The following is a 23,200-nucleotide window of genomic DNA, read 5'->3' on the forward strand; positions in this document are numbered from 1 at the left end:
AACCCACACACAAAAAAAGAAGAAGACTGTTTTCCTACTTTAGTAATTTAAATAGATCAGTACTTGAACGAGACCTTATCCTTACTCATCCATCCAATTACATAGGTCAAACAGCATAGCCATACACAATCAACCGCAAAGAATAATCTATGGACAGGCAGTCGTATATATATATATATATATATATATATATATATATATATATATATATATATATATATATATATATATATTGAAAAAAAAAGAAATTACTAGTGCAACAACACAAACACAAAATAACCCACACCAAATAAACCCAACAAACACAGAATAAACCCACACCAAAGAAAAAGAAGAAAAAAAAGAAGACTGTTTTCCTACTTTAGTAATTTAAATCGATCAGTACTTGAACGAGACCTTATCCTTACTCATCCATACAATTACATAGGTCAAACAGCATAGCCATACACAATCAACCGCAAAGAATAATCCATGGACAGGCAGTCGTATATAGCTAAAGAAAGAAATAACTAAGTAAAAGAAATTACTAGTGCAACAACACAAACACAGAATAACCCACACCAAATAAACCCAACAAACACAGAATAAACCCACACACAAAAAAAGAAGAAGACTGTTTTCCTACTTTAGTAATTTAAATAGATCAGTACTTGAACGAGACCTTATCCTTACTCATCCATCCAATTACATAGGTCAAACAGCATAGCCATACACAATCAACCGCAAAGAATAATCTATGGACAGGCAGTCGTATATATATATATATATATATATATATATATATATATATATATATATATATATATATATATATATATATATATATATATATATATATATATATATATATATATATATATATATATATATATATATATATATATATATATATAAATTGGAAAATATCGACATTCACTGGTGAATGTTGGGAACTAATTTTTTTTCTCCTTGGATTTAGTCAGCGTTTTTCAGTTTTATGTAAGTTTTGATGGTGGCACTTTGGGTTAGATTTTTAATCCATTTCTGTGATTTGTATCTTATTTTGAAACAACCTAACTTTAACTTTTACCATCAAACCTTGCCTAAGACTGAAAAAGCTGACTGGCAAAGCTGATTGAATTTAAGCTGAGAAAAAGGAATTTAGGACATTCACCGGTGAATGTCGACATTTTTTTTTCTCGAAAAGGGCTCCATATATTTTTTTGGAAAATCTTCGGATATTTTCGCAAAAAAAAAACGATCTAGACAGATCAGAAGTATGAGAAAATTCGTTGAAAGCCTTAATTTTGGAAAAATCAGCTTCAACAATCAAATTTCTTTAAACAGATTTCAGTATGAAAAGACATATTAAATTGCAAAAAGAGCAAAAAACTGGTAATTGCAAAATATTTGTATATATTTCAACAAGGGATTACAACAATTCAAAAACCTTAAAAAGTAAAATCAAAAGTTTGAAGCTTAGTAGAAATCGCTGTTAGAAATTGAACTTGCTTTAATTACCAAATATCTTTGAAAAGATACAATATGAAAAGACATTAAATTGCGTAAAGAGCAAAAAATGGTAATTGCAAAAATATTTGTATATATTCTAAAAGGGGATTACGACAATTCAAAACCAAAAGTATGAAGCTTAGTAGATATCGTTTTCTAGAAATTGGACTTGCTTTAATAATCAAATCTATTTGAAAAGACCCAGTATGAACAGACAACAAATTGTCTGCGGTTAGAAGACAAGCGACAATGAGAATGCATATATAGAAGCCTGCCGCGTGCCCTTTGTTGAGAAGCTTATATAAATTGTTTAAGAGCAAAAAACTGGTAATTGCAGAAATATTTGCATATATTTTGACAAGGGATTATAACAATTCAAAAACCTTAAAAAAGAAAGCCAAAAGTTTGATGAATTATATCATGCTCCCCCCCCCCTAACCACAAGAGTGAATGTAACGTTATTTGGAAAAATTGAAGGTTTTTATGCACGGAAAAGGTTACATTAAATTGCTTTAGGAGCAAAACAAGGTAATTGCAAAGACATTTGCATATCAAACTTGATTGAATATTATTAAATATTTGCAAAAACCTTGGGCTGAAGATTGGGCTGAAAGAAGAAAGAAAAATTAATCGGGCTTCAAGAAAGCCTAAGAGAAATAGACCAGGTCTTGAAGATACTACGAGCTATATGTATCTACCACAACAAATGTATTCTATGCCTCAGCTGGGTTATGATCAGGAACAGTATCCGGGTTTTGAACCAATGATCCATCCTGAATATTCACAAGGTGTTCCAGTACAACCAGCATCAATTGATCCCGAGCAACAAACATTTGTACCACGAGTGCCTCAAAATCAATCAGCAGCATATTACCCTAAAGCTCCTTTTGATGTTGCAAGCATCAATGTACCAAATCCATTGTTTCAGCCAGCTGCTGCGCCAATGGCTATGCAATTTGGTGAAGTAATTGTGGGTCAGGGAAAGCAGGCGTTGGATCGAGAAATTGGAAGATATATTTCAACTGAGAGTCTCAAGCATTATTTTGCTGTTGATACTGGTTATGTTATTAATAAGCTACGTATTTTGACGCTTCCATATATACATACGGATTGGACACTGAAATACAGTACTGATGAACCAGTACAACCCCGTCTTGATGTCAATGCCCCCGATCTTTACATACCATTGATGTGTTATATTACATTCATAGTTTTGTCAGGAATTGCCCAAGGTGCACAGAACAAGTTTACTCCCGAAGCACTGGGCATAGAAGCATCTTCGAAGTTGGCCTGGTTAACCGTAGAAGTTCTAGTTATTTTAATGGCCTTATATACTATTAGCATGCCTGCGTCTTTGAAAACCTTGGATATAATTTCTTTTTGTGGATATAAATATGTAGGAATGATTGCAATTCTACTAGCCAGTTTTGTTTTTTTCTTCATCAGGTTATACCATTGCGTGGATTTTGTACAGTGCCAATCTCATGTTCTTTCTGGTGAGGTCTTTAAAGCGACGTGTTCAGCTGCATAACGACCGATCCTGCGGTACCTAAAGATCTATTTATCTTGTTTTATTCATGGCCGGAATTCAGCCGTTATTGATGTGGTGGATGACGAGACATTTGACTGTGCAATTTCAGTTCGCATCTCCATCTGAGTGAAATTGTGACAGGGTTTTTTCTAAAAAGTGGGACTTGCTTTGTTAAAGTGATCTGTTTATTTGATTGAATAGTTTAACTTAATTTTTGATTTCTCAAATAATAAATAAATTTTTGAAGTGTGAAAAAAAGACGAAAAAAAAACGCTGCAACAGAATTATCGATTTTCCACTGACTTGCCTTCTATCAAGTGCCTAGTGTTGCCAGCAATGAAAACTTATGATGTTTAGTCTATATACTAGAGCATGAAGAAGAAAATGGCTAAAGGGTTGATTTAGTTATATTTATGTGAGGTACAGAAGGGAGCGGGAGTGAGTTTGAAGAGCCGTATTGGTACTGACCGGCCTATAGGCCTTAAACTGCTGGGGAGAGGCAGCTCAAGTACCCACACTTTCCACAACACTTCATTAGAATTACGTAATTTCATAAGTAGAACCCTTTGGTAGCTGATTGGAGGATAAATTATTTTAATAAAAAATTGTCTGAAGTTTTCCAGAATTGTGCGTGTTCTTTTTTTTCTGTGTTCTTTTGTTTTTCTTTTCATTTTTTATACTCCTCTAGTGCGTTTCTGTTGTATGCAGAGGGTAAAAATAAATTGTTATAATTATTATATTTTGACAAGGGATTACAACAATCAAAAACTTTAAAAAAGAAAACAAAAAGTTTGAAGCTTATTAGAAATCGGACTGGTGGTAATACTAAAATAGCTTTGAATTGACTTTAGTATGAAAAGACGTTAAATTGCATAAAAAGCAAAAGCTGATAATTGCAAAATCTTTGTGTATATTTGAACAGAGAACAACTAGCTTTTGGTGTGGCGCTTCGCGCCACACCAACACCTAGTTGGTTGGAGCGCTTCGCAACCCCCCAAGCCCCCCCCCCCCGCGCGTGTAAGTCGTTACGCGCCATATTAGTTACCCGCCATAGTATTCTACCATTATGAGGTGAGAATCATAAATTTTTACAACTGTACTTCATCAGTGATAGCAATTCTGAATTGAATGCACATTGCAAAATTCTCCGGACGTTGAAAGGTCTATCGTTTCCCAATTGCAACATCTTTTTCACGAAAACAATGATTTAGTGCGCCTGTTTAAAACAGCAATCGATGTGATGCCTACTGGTACGCATAAAATTGTTATTTCCGCTGACAAAACGCCTATTGGCGAACATGTGCGTAGATACAATGCTCCAACTATCGACGAAGTGGCAATCGTTATGGTCGGCGGTCAGTTTTTACCTCGAGATATTATTCTTTGTAAGCGAAAAACATATATATATATATATATATATATATATATATATATATATATATATATATATATATATATAAATATATATATATATATATATATATATATATATATACCTCGAGACATTATTCTTTGTAAGCGAAAAACATATATATATATATATATATATATATATATATATATATATATATATATATATATATAATATATATATATATATATGTTTTATATATGTTTTATATATATGTTTATATGTATATATTTTATATATATATATATATATATATATGTTTATATATGTTATAAGCGAATATATATATATATATATATATATATATATATATATATATATATATATATATATATATATATATATATATATATTTCGCTTACAAAGAATAATATCTCGAGGTAATCTCGAGGTATATATATAAATATATATATATATATATATATATATTTATATATATATATATATATATATATATATATATATATATATATATATATATATATATATATATATATATTCACGGGTGGTACACAGGGACACAACTACAATGGCGCGTAACGACTTAACTTGGGGGGGCACACAGCGCCCCCACCAACTAGGTGTTGGTGTGGCGCGAAGCGCCACACCAACAGCTAGTATATATATATATTGGTCAATGATGTTTATATATTGGTCACATATATTGGTCACAGCTAGTATATATTGGTCAATGGGACATGAAGGGTGCTGATATTTAGACGTAAATTCCCATTTTCTGACCTTTAATGGGCTTAAAAATTTTGGGGCAAGTAATTTTTAGGCTAAGTTGCAGTGCACTTAACGCTAAATCCTGTTTGCAACTTCTAACTCACTATTTATTCTTCTTATATTTGAACCTCGCTTGACTACGCTAGTATTCTTTGAAATACATTCTCGCCTATGATCAGGCATTTAAAATTGAAAATATTTAAAAAGTCCTTTAAAATTATTCTAGATTCCTCCTTCACTGCTGACGAAGATGGTTTAAATCACCATCATCTGACTTCCATGGAAATGAGGTGACATAGACTTATTAAAGACTTTCGACTGAAATGGCTTTAGTCCAGCTTACACCGTCACGCCCTGTTAAGACAACTTGGAAACTAAATACTAGACTAGCTAGAAAGAATGTTAATAGACTCTTACTTTATGTAAACTTCACTTTTGTAGCAAAGTTATCGTACCTCCTTTCCACAGTTTTTATTCGACATTTTAACTAGTGATTATATTGGTTAACACTTTTGGATTTTATTTATTTTTATTTTTGTTGTAGCTCTTCGCTTTATTTTGTTTATTTTCTTATTGTTGACATCTCGTGTAAATTTAAAGCTCTTTTAGTGAAGAAATATATTATATAATTACATGTTGATAATTATATGTATAATTGTATATATTTTGATAATAACTTATGTATATATATACTCATAATGTGTATATGTTAAACAAATCCGCACCCTATTTTTATAGCAATGGCAATTAAGTTCAAGACAAGGCCATAGCGCAGAATTTTGTGCTTCCATTGGGATAGAAGAATCTGTTTTTGAAGCTGTCCTTGTGAAGAGAGGCACTGTTCTTGCTCAGCTTAGAGCACTAGGACTCGTTCGTTCGAGAGGTAACTCAGACATAAGAGACTTGAATGAGAATTCTGACTCTTGGCCAGTTGTTAAAGCAGCTATTTGTGGTGGGACATCTCCAAATTTCGGAGAGTTTGATGGAAATCCGTTAAGAGTGACTGTTAAGTATGTTTTTTTTTTTTTTTTTTTTTTTTTTTTTTTTTTTTTTTTTTTTTTTTTGCACTTGGTATTAATTAAGTGACATATAGCGATCGCAATTTCTGTCGCTCTGTCTGTCTGTCCCGGTTTTGCTAGTTTTGACGCTTCCAGATAAATTAGGACAATGATATTTGTCAGGCGTATCAGGGACCAGGCCAGATTAAATTAGAAATAGTTGTTTCCCCGTTTCGACCATCTGGGGGGGGGGGGGTAGGGGGACGGTTAATTCGGAAAAGTAGACAAAATTAGGTATTTTTAACTTACGAACAGGTGATCAGATCTTAATTAAATTTGATATTTAGAAGGATATTGTGTCTCAGAACTCTTATTTTGAATCCCGACCGGATCCAGTGACATTGGGGGGAGCTGGAGGGGAAAACCTAAAATCTTGGAAAACGCTTTAGAGTCGAGGGATCGAGATGAAACTTGGTGGGAAAAACAATCACAGGTCCTAGATACGTGATTGACATAACCGGAGCAGATCCCCTCTCTTTGGTGGAGTGGGGGGGGGGTTGATTCTGCGTATTTGTATACACATTTTATTGAAATACTATCGAGCGGTAGATAAGAGGTTATTAAATGCATTTGTTTGTTTTTTTTATATATATATATATACATAAATGCGTTCTGTGACCATACTGGCTATGCATTACGTACGAAAACAAGAAAGGAAATAATAAATGAAAAGAGAAAAATCAAATAGGGTAAAAACGAGGATTTTGTCAGCCAGTAGCAAAATATGAAAAAACAAGCAAATATTTCGACAAGGACCTCCGTCAAGTCGTCCTCAGTGTTCAAAAAAATAAGAAAAAGGAAAAAATGTCCAACTTTTTGTTCAGTTTTGAAAGAAACAGAGAGATTATGTTTTTTTAAAATTTTTCTAAGTTTCTCGCTGAGTTTCGAGACATTTCAACATTTTCAACAAACACGGATTTTCTCTCCTAGACTTTGTCCTGGCTTTCCTTTGGAAAATCTATCCTTTAAGGTTTTCACATCCAAGGAGCTAAGTATTCTATCAAAAGGACCTCAATTTGCAATGGTTCAGACGCACGTAAATATATCAGAAATTATTACGAGTGTGGAGTCCGGTATTTTTTAGCTCTCATGGTGAAGCTGAAAATCCAGACCTACTAAGAGGAGAAATAATAAAGAATATTCTTGATTTCCAGCCGTCATGGTCGCTTACAACTCAATCAAAGGAAGAAATTAAAATCCTCCGAAATTTGAAAAAAGATAAAAATACAGTAATTACAAGAGCGGACAAAGGAAACACAGTTGTGATTATGGATTCTGCAGATTATCAAAATAAAACAAATACCCTTTTATTGAATAAAAATACTTACAAAGAAATAAAAACTAATCCCACAGATAAATACACCAAGCAGTTGAGAAAAGAACTAGAAGTTTTAAAAGACAATAGACTAATCACGCCTCAAACATACAGGAAATTTTACCCCAAAGGTTGTTCAGCCCCATAATTTTATGGTCTACTCAAAATCCATAAGAAGGATACTCCGTTACGTCCTAATGTAGCATGTTATAGTTCTCCAGCTACAGGTGTAGGAAGATTCTTAGCTACAATTTTCAAGTCTCTTCTAACAACACAGAAATCTTATATAAAAAATTTCATAGATCTTGTTGAGAAGCTGAAAAATCATATTATAACAGAAAAAACTATCTTATCTAGTTTTGATGCAGTTTCCATGTACACTTCATGTGATGTCCATAAATTTGAACAGGCCTTACAAAGAAATTAGAGGAATATTCTGCTTGGTCAGATTATAAAACCTTGGAAATTGACACAATAATAACGCTTGTACGTCTTTACAACAAGTTCTTTTTATATTATATGTTTCGAGAAAAAAGATTCCTTCAGGTCAAGGGCCTACCCATGGGCACTGTTTTGTCTCCTTTTTTAGCAAATTTTTACATGGATTTCATAGAACAATCTGCTTTGAATAGTTTCCCCTTAAAACACTCTCTCTGGTTTCGCCTCGTTGATGATATTCTTGCTGTTTGGGAACATGGTCAGGACTCTCTAAAAGATTTTTTGGCACATTTGAACTCTTTTGATTCGAATCTTCAATTCACAATAGAACTGGAAGATTCAGGAAAGCTCCCTTTCTTGGATGTTTTAATTATAAAAAATATTCCTAGCCTTGAATTTTCTATATATAGAAAGCCGACCCATAATGATTGGTATCTACATTTCTCATCAAATCACCCTCCTTGTGTAAAAAGAGGGGTAGTAATTCCTTTAGTCGACAGGGCTCTAAAAATGTGTTCACGTAATCATGTTAAATCCGAGTTAGATTACGTTAAAGATATTCTATTCTGCAATGGCTACCCAATCAATCTCGTTGAAAATATAATAGATAGACGATTAAAAAGGTAAAACAGGAAAATAGGAAGTCCGTCCCCCTTGTTATAGTTACACTGGCAATTGAGAAAAAAACTTTCACTACATTACCATACGTCTCGAAACTCAGCGACAAACTTGGAAAAATTTAAAAAAAACATTATCTCTCTGTTTCTTTCAAAACTGAACAAAAAGTTGAACATTTTTTCAACTCGGGAAAGGATAAAACGGACCCTATACTAGGTATTGGTGTCTACAGAGTCCCGTGTTCATGTGGAGCATTTTACATTGGCAGGACCCATCAACTAGGGGAACGATTGCATGAACACAAAATTTCAATAGATAAATCCCTGAGATTTGAAAATGAAAATGACAACTTTGATTCAGCTCTGGCCCAGCATATATACGAAAATCCTGATCATTGAGTTCTTTTTGAAGAGGCAACTTTAATATCTACCATAAATGGCCTACCGCAATCTTTTAAAGAGGCAATTGAGATATAAAAAAAACAACATAGAAATAGAAATTTGGCTATAAATAGAGACACGGGAGATATTTCCTTAAGCCCAATTTATAACAACTTAATATTAAAAGACTATGAATATTTCGCCCAGTTTAATTTAAGACAACCTGTCCGCATATCTAATGAAAACCGAAATTGTAGACAGGCGAAATCTGTTGCAAGGTAAAGGATACTTATTCAATGTAATTGGTAACTTCTCTTTCATTGATTTCAAATTGGTTTTGTTGTTTGATTCAGTGTCTTTTTTCCTCTCGTATAGTTCACTTAAGAAGGTTAGATTTTGTTGCTGTTTTTTTTTTCCTCTTTCTTATTTTTTTAGCACTGAGGTCACATGGCAGAAGTCCTTGTCGAAATATTTACTTGTTTTTTTTTCATATTTTGTTACTGGCTGACAAAATCCTCATTTTTCACCTATTTGATTTTTCTCTTTTCATTTATTATTTCCTTTCTTGTTTTCATACGGTTTTATACGCACTAATCTATTGACAGTGGTATCGACCGCCGTGGAAAAATTGAGGTACGATAGTAGCAATGCTACTTGGCAGTTTTCATGGCCTAGAGAAATTTGTTGGCACATTTGACAGCTTTTGGAATATAGTTGCTTGCAGCTTTGGAACTTTTTCCATAGCTGGGTATTGCAACCTCTTGGACTGAGAATACCTCTTGGTGTTGTGTTTTTTTTTAACTTTAAGAATTTTGGTATATTGATATTGTAAATTCGGCATTAATAAAGATGCAGCAAAATAGGAACATTAATCACATATTTTCATAACTTACAGCAGTGGAAACTGTATGTCTATAGCTCCGAGCTCCTGCTTTTACGAATTTGCGCTGCTCCGCTACAACAGTGAGAAGCCTGTATATTTTGTCTATGACAGCAGTGACGGAGCTACCAGTCCAGTTATCAACTGGGTCACTGCCGTATCGCCAGCCACTTTGGTTTTGTTCACAACACCATACATCCTACCAATTGAGCAATCTGTCTTTGAATCTCGTCGTAAGTATTTGCAGTTTGTACTCTAGTCTTAGTGGAGTAGCTTTAAAGATGGAATGTTGAAATAACCTTTTTATGTTAGATTAACTATACTCTACCTAAATGGTACACCAATATCGATTAGTAATGGATTGTTCACTCTTTCAAATTAGATGCCTGTCCGTTAGGGTTGTTTGTTGTTTTTTTTTTTGTTGTTTTTTAGTATTGTTACCTTTAACATGGTTTTTCTCTGCCTTTTTGTTACTTTGAAGGTACTCAAGTATTAATCGATAATGATTCTCTGCTGCTTCAAATTAGATGCCTTTCTGTTAGGGTTGCTTTTTATTTATTTTGCTTAGTAGTCCTGTTTCTCTTAAAATCGTTTATTTTTTGTGTTCCCGCTAGTGTAGAGGTACTCAAGTATCGATCATTAATAATAATAATTTCATAATTTATTTATAACCTACTTTACAAAACAGAGGTCAAGTGGAGTAAATACAAAAAAAAACAGCAAAAGAACAACAAGGAACAAAGTTAATCACATACAGAAAAAAGATGGATAAGATGATGAAAATACCCTAGCCTATAAGGCGCTTCAATAGCTAGCTTGGCACATAATTTTTCGAAAACACCAGTAATATCTGTCGCTCGATACTTTTTAATCAGTTTTGTATAAAGCAAGCAGTACAGCTTGCTTTATACATGAGATAATGTCACGATAATAGTGATTAAAATCAGGACGAGCATTGTCAATAGTGGGGTGCGCATTTGTGCAAAGAAGATGGAAAGGGACACGTACGGCGGACAGTAAAGCTCCAAGTGTAGCAAGGTAAAGAGGTATGTTCGCCCCAGACCAATCACGTTTGTCAAACCACTTATGCGACAGTGATGGTTGGCCTGACTATACGTCAGAAGTAACAGTAATATCGAAATACAGAGGTAAATGATCATAATCTCTCTCATCAGCGACATGTACTGTTGAAGTTTGTAATGAAGGATAGCAGATACAGTGGTCCAAATATGAGACAGAACCACTACTGTGGATATATGTAAAACTGAGGTCTTTCGTTAGGACCTGAAATGCTGAGGGTAGACACTGAAAAGCGCCTCCTTACACGTCAAGGAAACGGTAATGTTCACAGTTTAGGCCGCCTATAAGCACCCACTTGCATCCCAGACGCTCAATACCAGATATGAGAGTCTTTAATTTGTTACAGGCATTCGCATAACTGGAGAAGGAAGAAACAGATCTTCTATCATGGGGCAAATAGGCGTTGATTAGGATCACGTCTGCAAGCCGGATTGCAAGATAGTGTTCAGAGGATTGGTAGCAGCTAGGAGACTAATAGCTAGGCAACGATCGCTTACTTTTACAGGCAAGACCGCCAGAAGGCCTGCCTCGGGTACGACGGGCATTCGTGGTGAAAACAACATGTTGAGAACTTTGAAAAGAAAGTTTACACCAGGGCTTCCACTTCGAAATTGTCAAAAACATATTATCATAGCCAAAAAACATGAGAAAACATGAGAACGTTGAAACTTGAAAAACATGAGATTTCGCATGAGAATTTTCTTTTGTTTATATTTTGAATTCAGTGTTCAAATGAAACCCAAATTTGGCAGCAGATCACTATATCACTCATTTCTACTTAAACTCAGCTTTCAACTAATTGTCACGTATTCTGCGCTCCTAATAGTGTCTGATTTTTACTCACTGGGGTTTGGTGCTGGTTTGGTGTTGCACCTACAAGGGAGATTCTTGGTCCCATCTATTTACCACATCCCGCTTACTTCTTACTAGAACCTGACTCCCGAACGAGTTTTGAGGAGTCTACAATGATGAGGAAAAACTAGCCACTGAGCCCGAAAATGGGTTAAAGAAGTCACCAGCGAATAAAAAAAGCATATATAGGGAAAAAACAGAGTATCATCAGTTAGTTCGCTTGTTACTAAGGAACACAGCTAATATCAACTTCCAACTAAGATAATAAAAATAAATCATCCGACTAAGGTTTCATAATAGGCATTCCCCTACATTCTTCAGAAGTTGCACTGGCTTTTACCATTTTAAGTCTCTTCCGCGAATGAGGATTATCCACCACTGATGGTCCAACTCTCTTGAAGCCACTCCGAGATTGCAGACATGCACCTAAAGATTCAGATGACAGAGAGTTTTTATTGTCTGTCTTGATGTTTTTTAGAGAGCTGAACAACCTTTCCACCACAACATTTGAAAACGGAAGCGAAAGAAGATACATCACTACCTTCTGAAGGTTCTTAAATCTCAGTGACCCACAAGGCGTTTTCATTGACAAAATTGTCCGCCAGAAAAGCAAAGGACTTTCTAGTAGCTATAATGGAATTTCTAGTGCACTGATGTTCCTCCACTCACTCTCTATTCTCTTCTTGTCCCAGTCTGGACTGCTGTAAAAGTGGAAAAACGGTAGCAGCGTAGGTGGTTCCATGTTTGCAGCCTTACATGGTTCAAGCATGACCAGTTGCTTAAATATAGGTGCTGAAAAATCGAACCTAATCTGCATTTGATTAATAAACTCCTGGTAGATATCCCTTGCTGTTCTGAGAACAATTTGGACGTTAGCGTCCTTGTATGTGAGGTTCCTTTCTTCGACATACTCTCGAATAATAGTAGCTGCCTCAAAGCCAATATAGATATCCTTAATTGGCAAGTATCCAATCTCAGTGCTTACATCCAAACACATTATATCAGATCCCTTGATATGATTGGATAACATGAAAGAAGAAGCGAAAGTACGAAGCAACCCTTCCGTTTCCATTTTGAGTTTGAATATAAGAGGCTCTTCGGTCTGGAAGGTCTTATTATATTTTGTTGTGATTTTTGGAATACACGGAAGATAGATAATATTTGAGGGCTTATCAGTAGTCTCGCATTGTGACATATCTTCGATTTTACGGAAATGTCTCTTTTGTCTACGGCTAATTATATTATTGACAAAAGGAATGGGGTATCCATTACCAAAAAGAATATATCTGATAAAATTTATTTTTGCATTTCTATATGAATCGGAGCAAATGTTCAGGACACGATCAATGAGAGAGGTTACAACTGCTCTTTTAACTTGTGGGGGGGGGGGGGTGATTTGAATTAAAATGAAGATATCTGTTGTTACGTTTTGGCTTTCGATAGATAGTAAAATCTAGTTTATCAGTATCACGAATAATTAGCAAATCTAAAAACGGTAGTTTATTTTCGATTTTCAATTTCAACTTCTAAAACTTAATTAATTCACTTAATTAATTTCCACTGTCTTCAAGAACATTTTACTATTGCTTTTACTTTGTGTTTGTTTGTTATGGAAAGTCAGTGTGGTCTTCGTCGCTATTTTTTATTTTAAACATTATATACAAGGATTATCCTTATTTGTTTGTAACATCTTATCTCATTTGTAGGAATTTACTTATAATTATAATATCTGAATTATTTTTTACCGTCAAATCCAGTGGGACGCCAGAATCTGCACGATTTCAGGTTTCAAATGTAGTTGATGTAACTGCACAGTTTTTGTCAATCGACCTTGTGTCTTCGGCTTGACCCTTTTTATATTGTGTGTGTTGTACAGAAGTTGAAATAAAAATCTTGAATTTTGAACAGTGTACCCTGCTTGCCAGTGTTGCCGCACCATTTGCCAGCTTAAGCCCGCTTATGCGGTAACCTTTTAGTCAGCTGGGATTTCAGAGAAGTGCTTCACTTTTTTTCTGAAAGTCAGTGACGATTCCAAAAAGTTCAGGAGATTATCGGGAGGTTTTTTTTTAAGTCAGGGAAAAAATCAGGAGGTTTTAAACAGCTTTTTTTTCTTACATACCAGTTGTATAATACCACCAATACAACTTGTATTGGCGGTAAAAATGTCGGTAATAGACAGACAGAACAAAGTAGAATTGAAAATATGTTTTAGAGTCTTAAGTCCGATCTTCACCTCCCGGAACTTCCGAAATCTGGGCTTCCAGATTATTCTTTGGCGACTTCTTCCTGTCATCTGGAATATGAACCGATCCGAAAGTATATCAAAATAATCCGGAAAAGGGGGGCTTTTGAACTTTCAGGTTTCCGGAATTTGGGAAAATTCTGGAAAAAGATGAGGAGAGGGGCTGTACCCCCCGTTCACCCGTTCAAAATTTATGCATACCTCAATATTCCGGATTCTCCCTTCCTCCACTCCCCCCACGACTATTGGACCGAGCAAAGCTTTATTTACAAGTCAGTTTGATCGGGTTCTTGATGCATCGACCCCTCCATTCTAGCCGTTTTTCGCGATTGCCGGTCTCCCCAAAACAGAACAAAATAACACACTTAGAAAAGTAAAATAATACACTTTTAATACACTTTGAACCAGTGACATAAAATTTAGACATATCGGCACTTTGAAAACAGATATGTCCCTTTGAAAACAGATTTGGTATGGCTGGCTTTGGCCCACATCTTAAAAGCCATCCTCCTATATTGTGAAGCTGATTTTACCGGCACTCGAAATCGTTATTTTGATATAGACTAGGCTATTAGTCTGGCAAATAACGAATATCTATAAGATCCGTAAGAATAGTACATTCGAATTTGTACTATAGAATTCTTGAACTGGCAACAGGTTAAGAACTGGTTTCAAGTTAAAACATGTTATTTTGGTAAAGAAACAGATTATAGAAGTATAAAAGCCGCCTACCCCCTAGGAGAGGTCAGTGGTCTACTTCTTGGGTTGCACACGTGTAGGGATGTATAACTGTTCAGTTCCATCCTTTCGCGTAAGGTAAAGAACGTCCTTATTGTACACAAATTATCCAGTGAATCTGATCTAGATCAGATGAAGTTATAAACTGAGAATCAAATCAAATCAACCCTTTTTTGAACACAACAATGGTGAGTCACGGGACAAGCTGCCGACAAAGTCATCAATTAAGGTTCGCGGAAATGAAATTCCCTACGGGCAATGAAGGCATATTTTGCAGTTTGCTAGAAAATTGCAAAAGATCATAAACATCAAGTTGAACAGAGCTCAAATCAACAGAAATTGGGAGATTATATCGAATGACGGTAAATATGAGAGAAAAAACCTAAATATCTCTAAAAACATGAGAAAACCTCTAAAAACATGAGAAAAACTTGAAAACATGAGACAAATTTTTTTCGCATGAGAAATCTTCCGAAAACATGAGATCTCATGGGAAAACATGAGAAGTGGAAGCCCTGGTTTACACTGCAGCTTGGGAGCAGGTGTTCTTGTAAGAGAATAACATCATGATTAGCTAGTTTCTCATCAAGGCTTAACACTTTATCCTTTGTCCCATTGATGTAGAAAGAGCACACTGAGACTTTATACTCATTCATAATTGCAAGTGAGAAGGTCGCGGAACTTTGGAATTAGCAAGAGCCTTTAGTCTGGAGCAACGAAACCTGTAAGCAACATGATCTCCACTACAATTTTACACTTGGGGGTGTTACTGCAAGGTTAGTCACTGGAGTTCATATGGGGACCAGAGCATTTGTAGTTTTGATCGGGACAGTTTACAGTAAGGGGTTAGGAGATTGACATTTCCTGCAGCACCTAGGAATTCGCCGATATTCATATACTCAGAACAGTTCACAGTCTATCTTCAGTCCAGATTTAAGGGCCTAGGAAAGAGAAATTTCGTCTTCGAAAGTAATTTTCACACAATTTGAGCTCCCGATTTTCGTAGCGTCTTGAACACCCCGGCAAGCTTTAAGAGGTGCAAAATCAAGATCTTTTGCAACGCCTTTCATTATACCAAAAAACTTTTTCTCCACCATTTTTGCTTCACAGTCACGAAAAACCGAACGCGCAGATTTGCAAAAGTCATTTCAAAAGTCAAAAGTCATTTTGACATTTTCTCATTAACTTGCGAAAGAGTCTGTTGAATTCCGTTAAGCTTAGAAGCTATCCTGGAGTAAGCAACTGCTGGAATACAGGGAACTTCGGTTGGAGAACGGATAACAAAGACAGGCATGTCCTCGGAAGCACTCTGATTTTGAAGAAGTTCTAACATGTCTTTCAAATGATTCAGAGCTGCGTTTGAACCCTTGCGCCTTGGATAGGGTTCGGTCGATTCCGGCAGCGAATCCCATAGGATTTTCTTCGATTTGGCAATATCACTTGGCTCGAAAACTTCGACAGTGAATTTTAAGATCACTGCAGCTTCGACACCTTTTTCATTATTATACTGCAGAAAGTTCAGAACCGGGGCATAAACAAAGCAGCCCGTATCTGAATCAAAGTCCATTTTCATGCAAAAAGTCCTTTAATCCAATTCTGAGTCAAAAACATAAGCCTGGGCAAATCACGTCTTAACCCCACGAGAGCTGAATGGTAATTGGCTAAATTTCAGATGCTCGAAATGCCAATAAGCGAGGGAAGCGTAGGCTCCTGCTATCTATTTCCCGCAATTTAAGGGAGACACCACTCCCGGCAGGTGCGACGACGCTTGCTAATGATCTTTTCTGTTTCAAATTAGATGCATGTCTGTTAGTGTTATCTTTTTTGACTTTTTGTGTTGTATTCAGTAGTGCTAGTTTTTTTTTCGGATTTCTCTTATTGTTGTTTTAAAATTGAAACTGTTTTTTTAGGTTAAGTAAACCTTTCCTTAGTAATAGTTTAAACTTAGTAAAAACCTTAGTAAAAAGATTACCTTAGTAAAAGAATAATATATACTTTACTTTTTTCAGATTAGATGCCTTTCTGTTAGTATTTTTTGCTGTTTGTTTGTTGTTGTTTTTCTTGGGGGGGGGGGCTGTGACTAAATGATAGATTTTTTACAGATACATATATATCCAACCGTTCAATAGCAAGTATTATGTGAATAAACAAAAACGAAATTATTATGCCTTTACTTTAGTATTGTTGGTTGTTATTGTTGGGTTTTTTTTTTGGGGGGGGGCTATATCTGACTTAAAAGTGGCTATATCTGACTTAAAGGTGTTCGAATCATTAGTCCGCCAGCGTCTTTGGAAGCTCCTTCGCCACTATGGTATCCCCGACATCATAGTAGAACTCAACATGGCAATGTATGAAGATACAACCTGTTGTCTGATGACAGCAGAGGGAAATTCACGTAAATTTCCCATCCCCTCCGGGGTGAAACAAGGGTGCGTGCCATCTTCGTTACTGTTCGCAATCGTCACCGACTTCGTATTGAGGAGCATCGACTCAACTGGGGTACGCCTAAATGATCGCCTGCTGAGCGACCTAGATTCTGCTGACGGTATTGGCATCCTCGAAACCTGCAAATCACGGCTTCAAGCGCTGCTCACGAACATTCAACAAAAAGCAGAAGGTTTTGGACTCAATATCAACGTCAGTAAAACCAAAGGCGTGTCAACTAGCGATTCACCTATTAACATCAAATGGGATGACAATAACGTGGAACAAGTGGTCCATTTCAAGTATTTTGGCTGCACCATCGAAAACACAGAATCAACAGCCAAAGAAGTCATCGCCCGAACGGGACAGGCTAGCAGCACCTTCAACAGGCTCAAAAAAGTTTGGAGGTCGAGTACTTTCTCTCTCTGGCTTAACCTGAGCCTGTTGAACAGCAACGTCCTGCCCGTCCTCCTCTAGACATCTGAAACATGGCATCTCACCCAAGAACAAGAGAGGAGAATTCAGTCTTTTGAAAACATGTGTCTGCGTAGAGTTCTTAGCATTCACTGGACCCAGAAAGTAACGAACGAGCACATTAGAAACATTGCAGGTCAACCGTCCCTCATCAAGACCATACGAAGGCGTAAATGGAGCTATCTCGGACACGTGATGTGCATGGATGATTCCAGAATCCCCAAATTTACATTTTTCTGGTTACCTGAAGGAACCCACTGCAGAAGAAGACCCAAAAATACACTCCGTCGTACCTACAGCAACGACCTGCGGCATCTTCACGCCTCAATACAGCCCGAGTGGGAAGATACCGTCGCATCCGCAAGAATCAGAGACGACTAGAGACTCTTCTTGGATGCTCTGGGCCCGTCTGGAGGCACAGGTGGATCTAAGGTCTAAGGTAAGGTATATTTCACTAGATACCAAATCTTTTATATTTATATTTGACGTTTGTATTAACGTTGTTTTAAGAATGAACTAAACCGAGACTATTGTATCTTTCCGCTTTCGTTTTTTTATGGGGGGGGGGGTATTTTTTATTATTACAGCTCTAAATGCTTGTTTTTGTTTTGTTTTTCAAGATATTTTTTTCTCGTCTTCTCTTCGTTGTTTTTCTCATTCATTATTTTGATGGACAGTGAACGTATGTGAAATATTTGCAAAAAAAAAAGTTTAAGGATATGTCTAATGTAAACATTTGCTTGGATGTACATCCATGCAATCCATTTAAATTTTTTATGGTTATTTTATCAGGTGGTTCCACGTCTTCAGGTTTGAATGTGGCAACGTTGCTCAATGGTTTGTCGCTTAGAATGCCTCAGGAATCGCTAACAATGGTCTTGAGTTTGAGGAATGTCTTCTACTCCTTTGTTTCTAACAGAATCAAGAAAGTTCACACGAAAGAATGTGAGGTAATCCTAAAATAGTTAAATTCTTAAATTTGTTTCTCGCTATTTCAATGTGTGTGTATATCTGTCATATGTGTGTATATTTTGTCTGCATCTATATTTATATCTTTTTCTTTATCTTCATTTTCTTTATTTTGTATTTGTTTCTATCTGCTATCATTTAATATATTTCTACTTTTGTCGATCTTTAAATAATAAAGAAATAAGAATTATAATTGAAAAAATGGAAAATACATAAACTTTATTGGACTTAAGAGCTCCCTGTAGGCGGTTTAGTTCTCTAAATAGTAAAGTAAATACCCCATAATTTGAGTGTATTGTATAATTATAAATATATATATATATATAATTATAATCTAATTAAAATTAGATTTAAAATAAAGTTAAATAGTAAAGTAAATAGGATATGATAGTGCAGTCTAAATATTTTTTTTTTTTTTTTTTTTTTTGTCATATTATTGAAATTTTTGCTCAGTGAATCATTAAAAATTCTGACTAGAATATTTTCTAAAGTGTCTTCTAGCGACTCATAGACGTGTAATACGGTATTTTGGAAAATGTATTATCTCTAAGAACTTACGGTTTTCAGTAATTAAAACCGGTAAGTAATTATCAGGGAGCAAAAATGTATCAAGAACTTAAAGTAATTGCCTAAGTTTAATCAATAAGTTTTATAACTGCTTATAGTCTGGAATTATTTAGTCTTATGGCGTCAATTTGTTGACATTAGGAGAGGGGGCAAAGATGTATCTGTCAAAGCCTTAGAGGGGACAATGTTGTTGTTTTCTTCTATTTTTCTTTAATGAAAATTCAAAAAGTGCATTTTTCAATGAAAAGACCGAGAAAAGATATTCTGAAATCTGTGGGCATGGGGGGGGACAAATCTTTATCTTCGTTTGTAACATATATTGTTTATTTCTATCCTTTATAGTTCAATATATTTCTATTTGTACCTATCTTAAATCTACTTGATTCTATTAAACCCTTCAGTCCATTGAATCACTCGATCCTTGAGCGGGTCTGCTTCCCCCTGCCCTCACCCCCCCCCAGTTGAAGTCACATCATTTAATTTTATGCTGCTTTGGTATCACATTGTATCTGTCAATGTTGTCAATTTCGATTGATTCAGTATTGGAATCTATTGAATAATTGGACAGTTTAATTTTTTATGCTATTTTTATAACATCTATGGTTGTATTCATTGATCTGTTCATCTGCGTCTATCTTCGTTTGTATCACCTGTTCTCTATTTACATATATCATAATTCAAGATATTTATCTTAAATCTGTTTGATTTTGTTGAATCATTGAGTCCATTGAGCCGCTGAATCCTTGAGGGGACTTGGGGCCGCCTTGGAGCCTGTATTTTTAACTGTATCTATAAGACCAATTTACGATCTTTTATCGTGATTTGTATAATCTGCTTTCTATATTTATCAATCATAGTTCAATATTTTTATATATATTTTAATTCTGTTTGATTATTTGGTTCTATTGAATCCTTGCGTCTTATTTAATTCTCGAAAAACTTAAATATCCCGTGATGGGCACTGAACTTCCATGTAGTTTGAAAATTTTAGTGTCTTAATGTCATGTATGGAGGCAGGTAAAGCAATAGCTTAAAAATCTTATAGGATTTGTATTCTCCCGGGATTCCTTGTGATTCTCGTTGTTGCTTCTCTTCGAACCGCAGATTATTCATTCTTCATCTTGTATTATTTTACACGACGTCATAGTTACCGAAAAAATTCTTTTTCCGGCTTTTTTCCAGTAATTTTGAATTTGCTTTAAATACATTGTTGTAACAACCAGGCATGTTCCATTCTACGTACCCTCTAAAATATCGAAATTACGCTTTAGCATAATTAGCGTGCTATTCCTTAGTTTTAAGTCGTGGGATGGAAAATCAGTAATTTCAATGATATTTAGAAATTCTGGCGTGAATATAATTCCTCTTCCTTGTTTATCCTTCACAGACATTTACCTCTTATAGGATTTATATTCTCATGGGAGGTGATCGACAGCCTCAGTATTAGTTTTACTTTCTTTTTTTATAACGGTACTAAAATAACACGTTTCTTCATTCCATTGTAATTTTGATTAGTCTTCTAATCACAGATTCCTTTGTGCAACACTTACATTAGCGATTCAATGTGATTCTCGCAGTCACTTGTTTCATGTCTTTTACTTTACCTTTTTGGAGTCATTGATCATCTATCTATCTATATAAATAAAAATAAGTTGTTTGTTTGTGTGTTGACTGACGTCATGTTTGTGTGTCGACTGACGTCATGTCTGTTGACTGACGTCATTATAAGGATTGAGCATTATTCCGTCATGAAGTTGTTTGTCGACTGACGTCATGTTTGTCGACTGACGAAATTACAGACCGGGACTCAGGGAATATAAATGACGACCGGGACACTCAAAGAGAAATTACAGACTGGGACACCGGAACACAAATAATGACCGTGACACAGGGAATATAAATGACGACCGGGACACAGGGACACAACTACATCAGGGACGCCGGGGGCACAGGTTGGATATATAAATGACGACCGGGACACAGGGAATGTTCGATTAGCAATCACCATCAACAAAGCTCAAGGGCAATCATTAGAATAATGTGGTATAGATCTGAATACGGATTGTTTTTCCCATGGACAATTATATGTTGCATGTTCAAGAGTCGGTAAACCTGACAATCTATTTATATGCACAGACAATGTGACAGCGAAGAATGTTGTATATTCGCAAGTTTTACGTAGTTATATATATATATATATATATATATATATATATATATATATATATATATATATATATATATATATATATATATATATATATATATATATTCACAAGTGGGACACAGGGACACAACTACAATGGCGCGTAACGACTTATGCGCGCGGGGGGGGCGCGAAGCGCCCCCACCAACTAGGTGTTGGGGTGGCGCGAAGCGCCACCCCAACAGCTATTTTGTATTATTTTGTATTAGTCATAGATGCCGAAAACATCCTTGGGAAGAAGTGATACAAGTTGCTCTTTAAATGTATATGAATGTGACATCATTTATATGAAAAACTTTTCCAAAATTAAGGCTCTAAACGAATTTTTCCAAAGTTTTGACCTATCTAGAACGTCTTTTCGTACCAGAAATGTTAGCGTGCAAATTTTCAGAAAAAAAATTAACAATCTGTTTTTAAGAAAAAATACAGACATAAATATACAATTTGCTTAAGTTTTGACTATATACACACTACATAGTCGAAACTGTTATTGTCACACCAGCTTCGCTACAAACAATTAAAACTATAGTTCACAATGACACGTTAAATTTAGTTAAATTTATGGTCTATTTTGTGTCTCATATTCATCATGTCATTTGGAATATCTAAACATAAACCTTAAACATAGTATAAAACATTTAAACATTGAACTTGTGCACATTGATGTTACCAGTTTTTCTTCTTCTTTCTTTTATTTTGTGGCTGATTACCTCCTGCTCAACTGTGTTGGGCAGGAACTTCTCGTTATTCTGGATTCTGGAACTTCTCGTTATTTTATTTTCCTTATTATTTCAAATTCCAGAGTGAGTCGTCTGTTCTGAGAAAAGTCATTGATATTTTGAAACAAGAAGAAGTAGGTTTAGGCCTTTCTCAGCCAGAAGGCATTGGTCAACGTCCTCTTCCTGCATCTGGAGACTCAAATCCAGTCAAGGTAGGTTACTTTTTTTCATTGACATAGAGGGGTCTGTTTGAACTAACATTTTTCTCTATGTTGTCAAATATCAAATTTAGGATAAACAAACCAAATAGATTTGGCGATATTTTATTTTACTCAGTATTTATCAGAACTGTATTGTTGTTCTTATTGTAAATCGGCCTTGTAAAATTTTAATTAGCCTGATCCGGAAGCAAGATCACGATTTTAGGTACTTAACTTCTGAACCTGTATCTTGGAATTTAGATATTGAGGCTTAACCTCTGGAGTTCCAGAAGGATTGGGAAAAGTTCGAAAGCCGAGAGTTTTATAATTGGCTTAAAATAAGCAGTAAAAATATTAATGACCTGCAGTGATAGCTTAATAATCTAGTTTGTTCTTGTTTTTTCAAGAAAAAAATTGTCATTTTTCTGGGATGTCCAACGGGCTGGACAATCGAACCTAATAAATAAATCGTTGTATGTAAATATTACATTCCAGCTAAACATCAGACCAGTTAAGAAAATCATTATAATGTTTGTTATTAATCATGGCCTAGCTGTACCAGTGGGAGTAGTGAGCAAAATGTAAAATTCAAGGGCGCCGGAAGAAAATTTTCCAGGGGGAGGGCAGACGCCAAAATAGCAGTGGTGGTTGGGTGACAGTTTAGTGGTTTAGGGCACAAAACTACGACTTTACACCAAAGACGACGAATTTGAAATTAATTAAATCCTGTGAAGCTCATTGATTTAAAAACATTAATAACTATATTTTAGGCTTCCCAGTTGCAAAAGAAGTAATGTCACACGGTGGCAGTACTGGATTCAACCAAGTTGATTCGCTTTATTTGTAATGAAATTAGACCTACGTTGTCTGGGCAACGT

General features: G+C 35.3%; 1 protein-coding gene and 1 pseudogene across 1 annotated transcript in view; both read left to right on the forward strand.

Moving 5' to 3' along the window:
* Nucleotides 1-23,200, forward strand: part of LOC136041986 (3'-5' RNA helicase YTHDC2-like) — a 103,272-nt gene that overhangs the window by 77,090 nt on the left and 2,982 nt on the right. The window contains exons 14-18 of the mRNA XM_065726806.1: nucleotides 5,901-6,172; nucleotides 9,867-10,084; nucleotides 18,454-18,611; nucleotides 22,206-22,334; nucleotides 23,093-23,112. Of these exons, the coding sequence (XP_065582878.1) occupies nucleotides 5,901-6,172; nucleotides 9,867-10,084; nucleotides 18,454-18,611; nucleotides 22,206-22,334; nucleotides 23,093-23,112 (797 nt within the window). The remainder of the gene's footprint in view (nucleotides 1-5,900; nucleotides 6,173-9,866; nucleotides 10,085-18,453; nucleotides 18,612-22,205; nucleotides 22,335-23,092; nucleotides 23,113-23,200) is intronic.
* Nucleotides 987-3,751, forward strand: LOC136041983 (protein YIF1A-like; annotated as a pseudogene).

The sequence above is a fragment of the Artemia franciscana genome, unplaced genomic scaffold (genome assembly GCF_032884065.1).
Source record: "Artemia franciscana unplaced genomic scaffold, ASM3288406v1 PGA_scaffold_53, whole genome shotgun sequence".
In the NCBI taxonomy this organism is placed as follows: Eukaryota; Metazoa; Arthropoda; class Branchiopoda; order Anostraca; family Artemiidae; genus Artemia; species Artemia franciscana.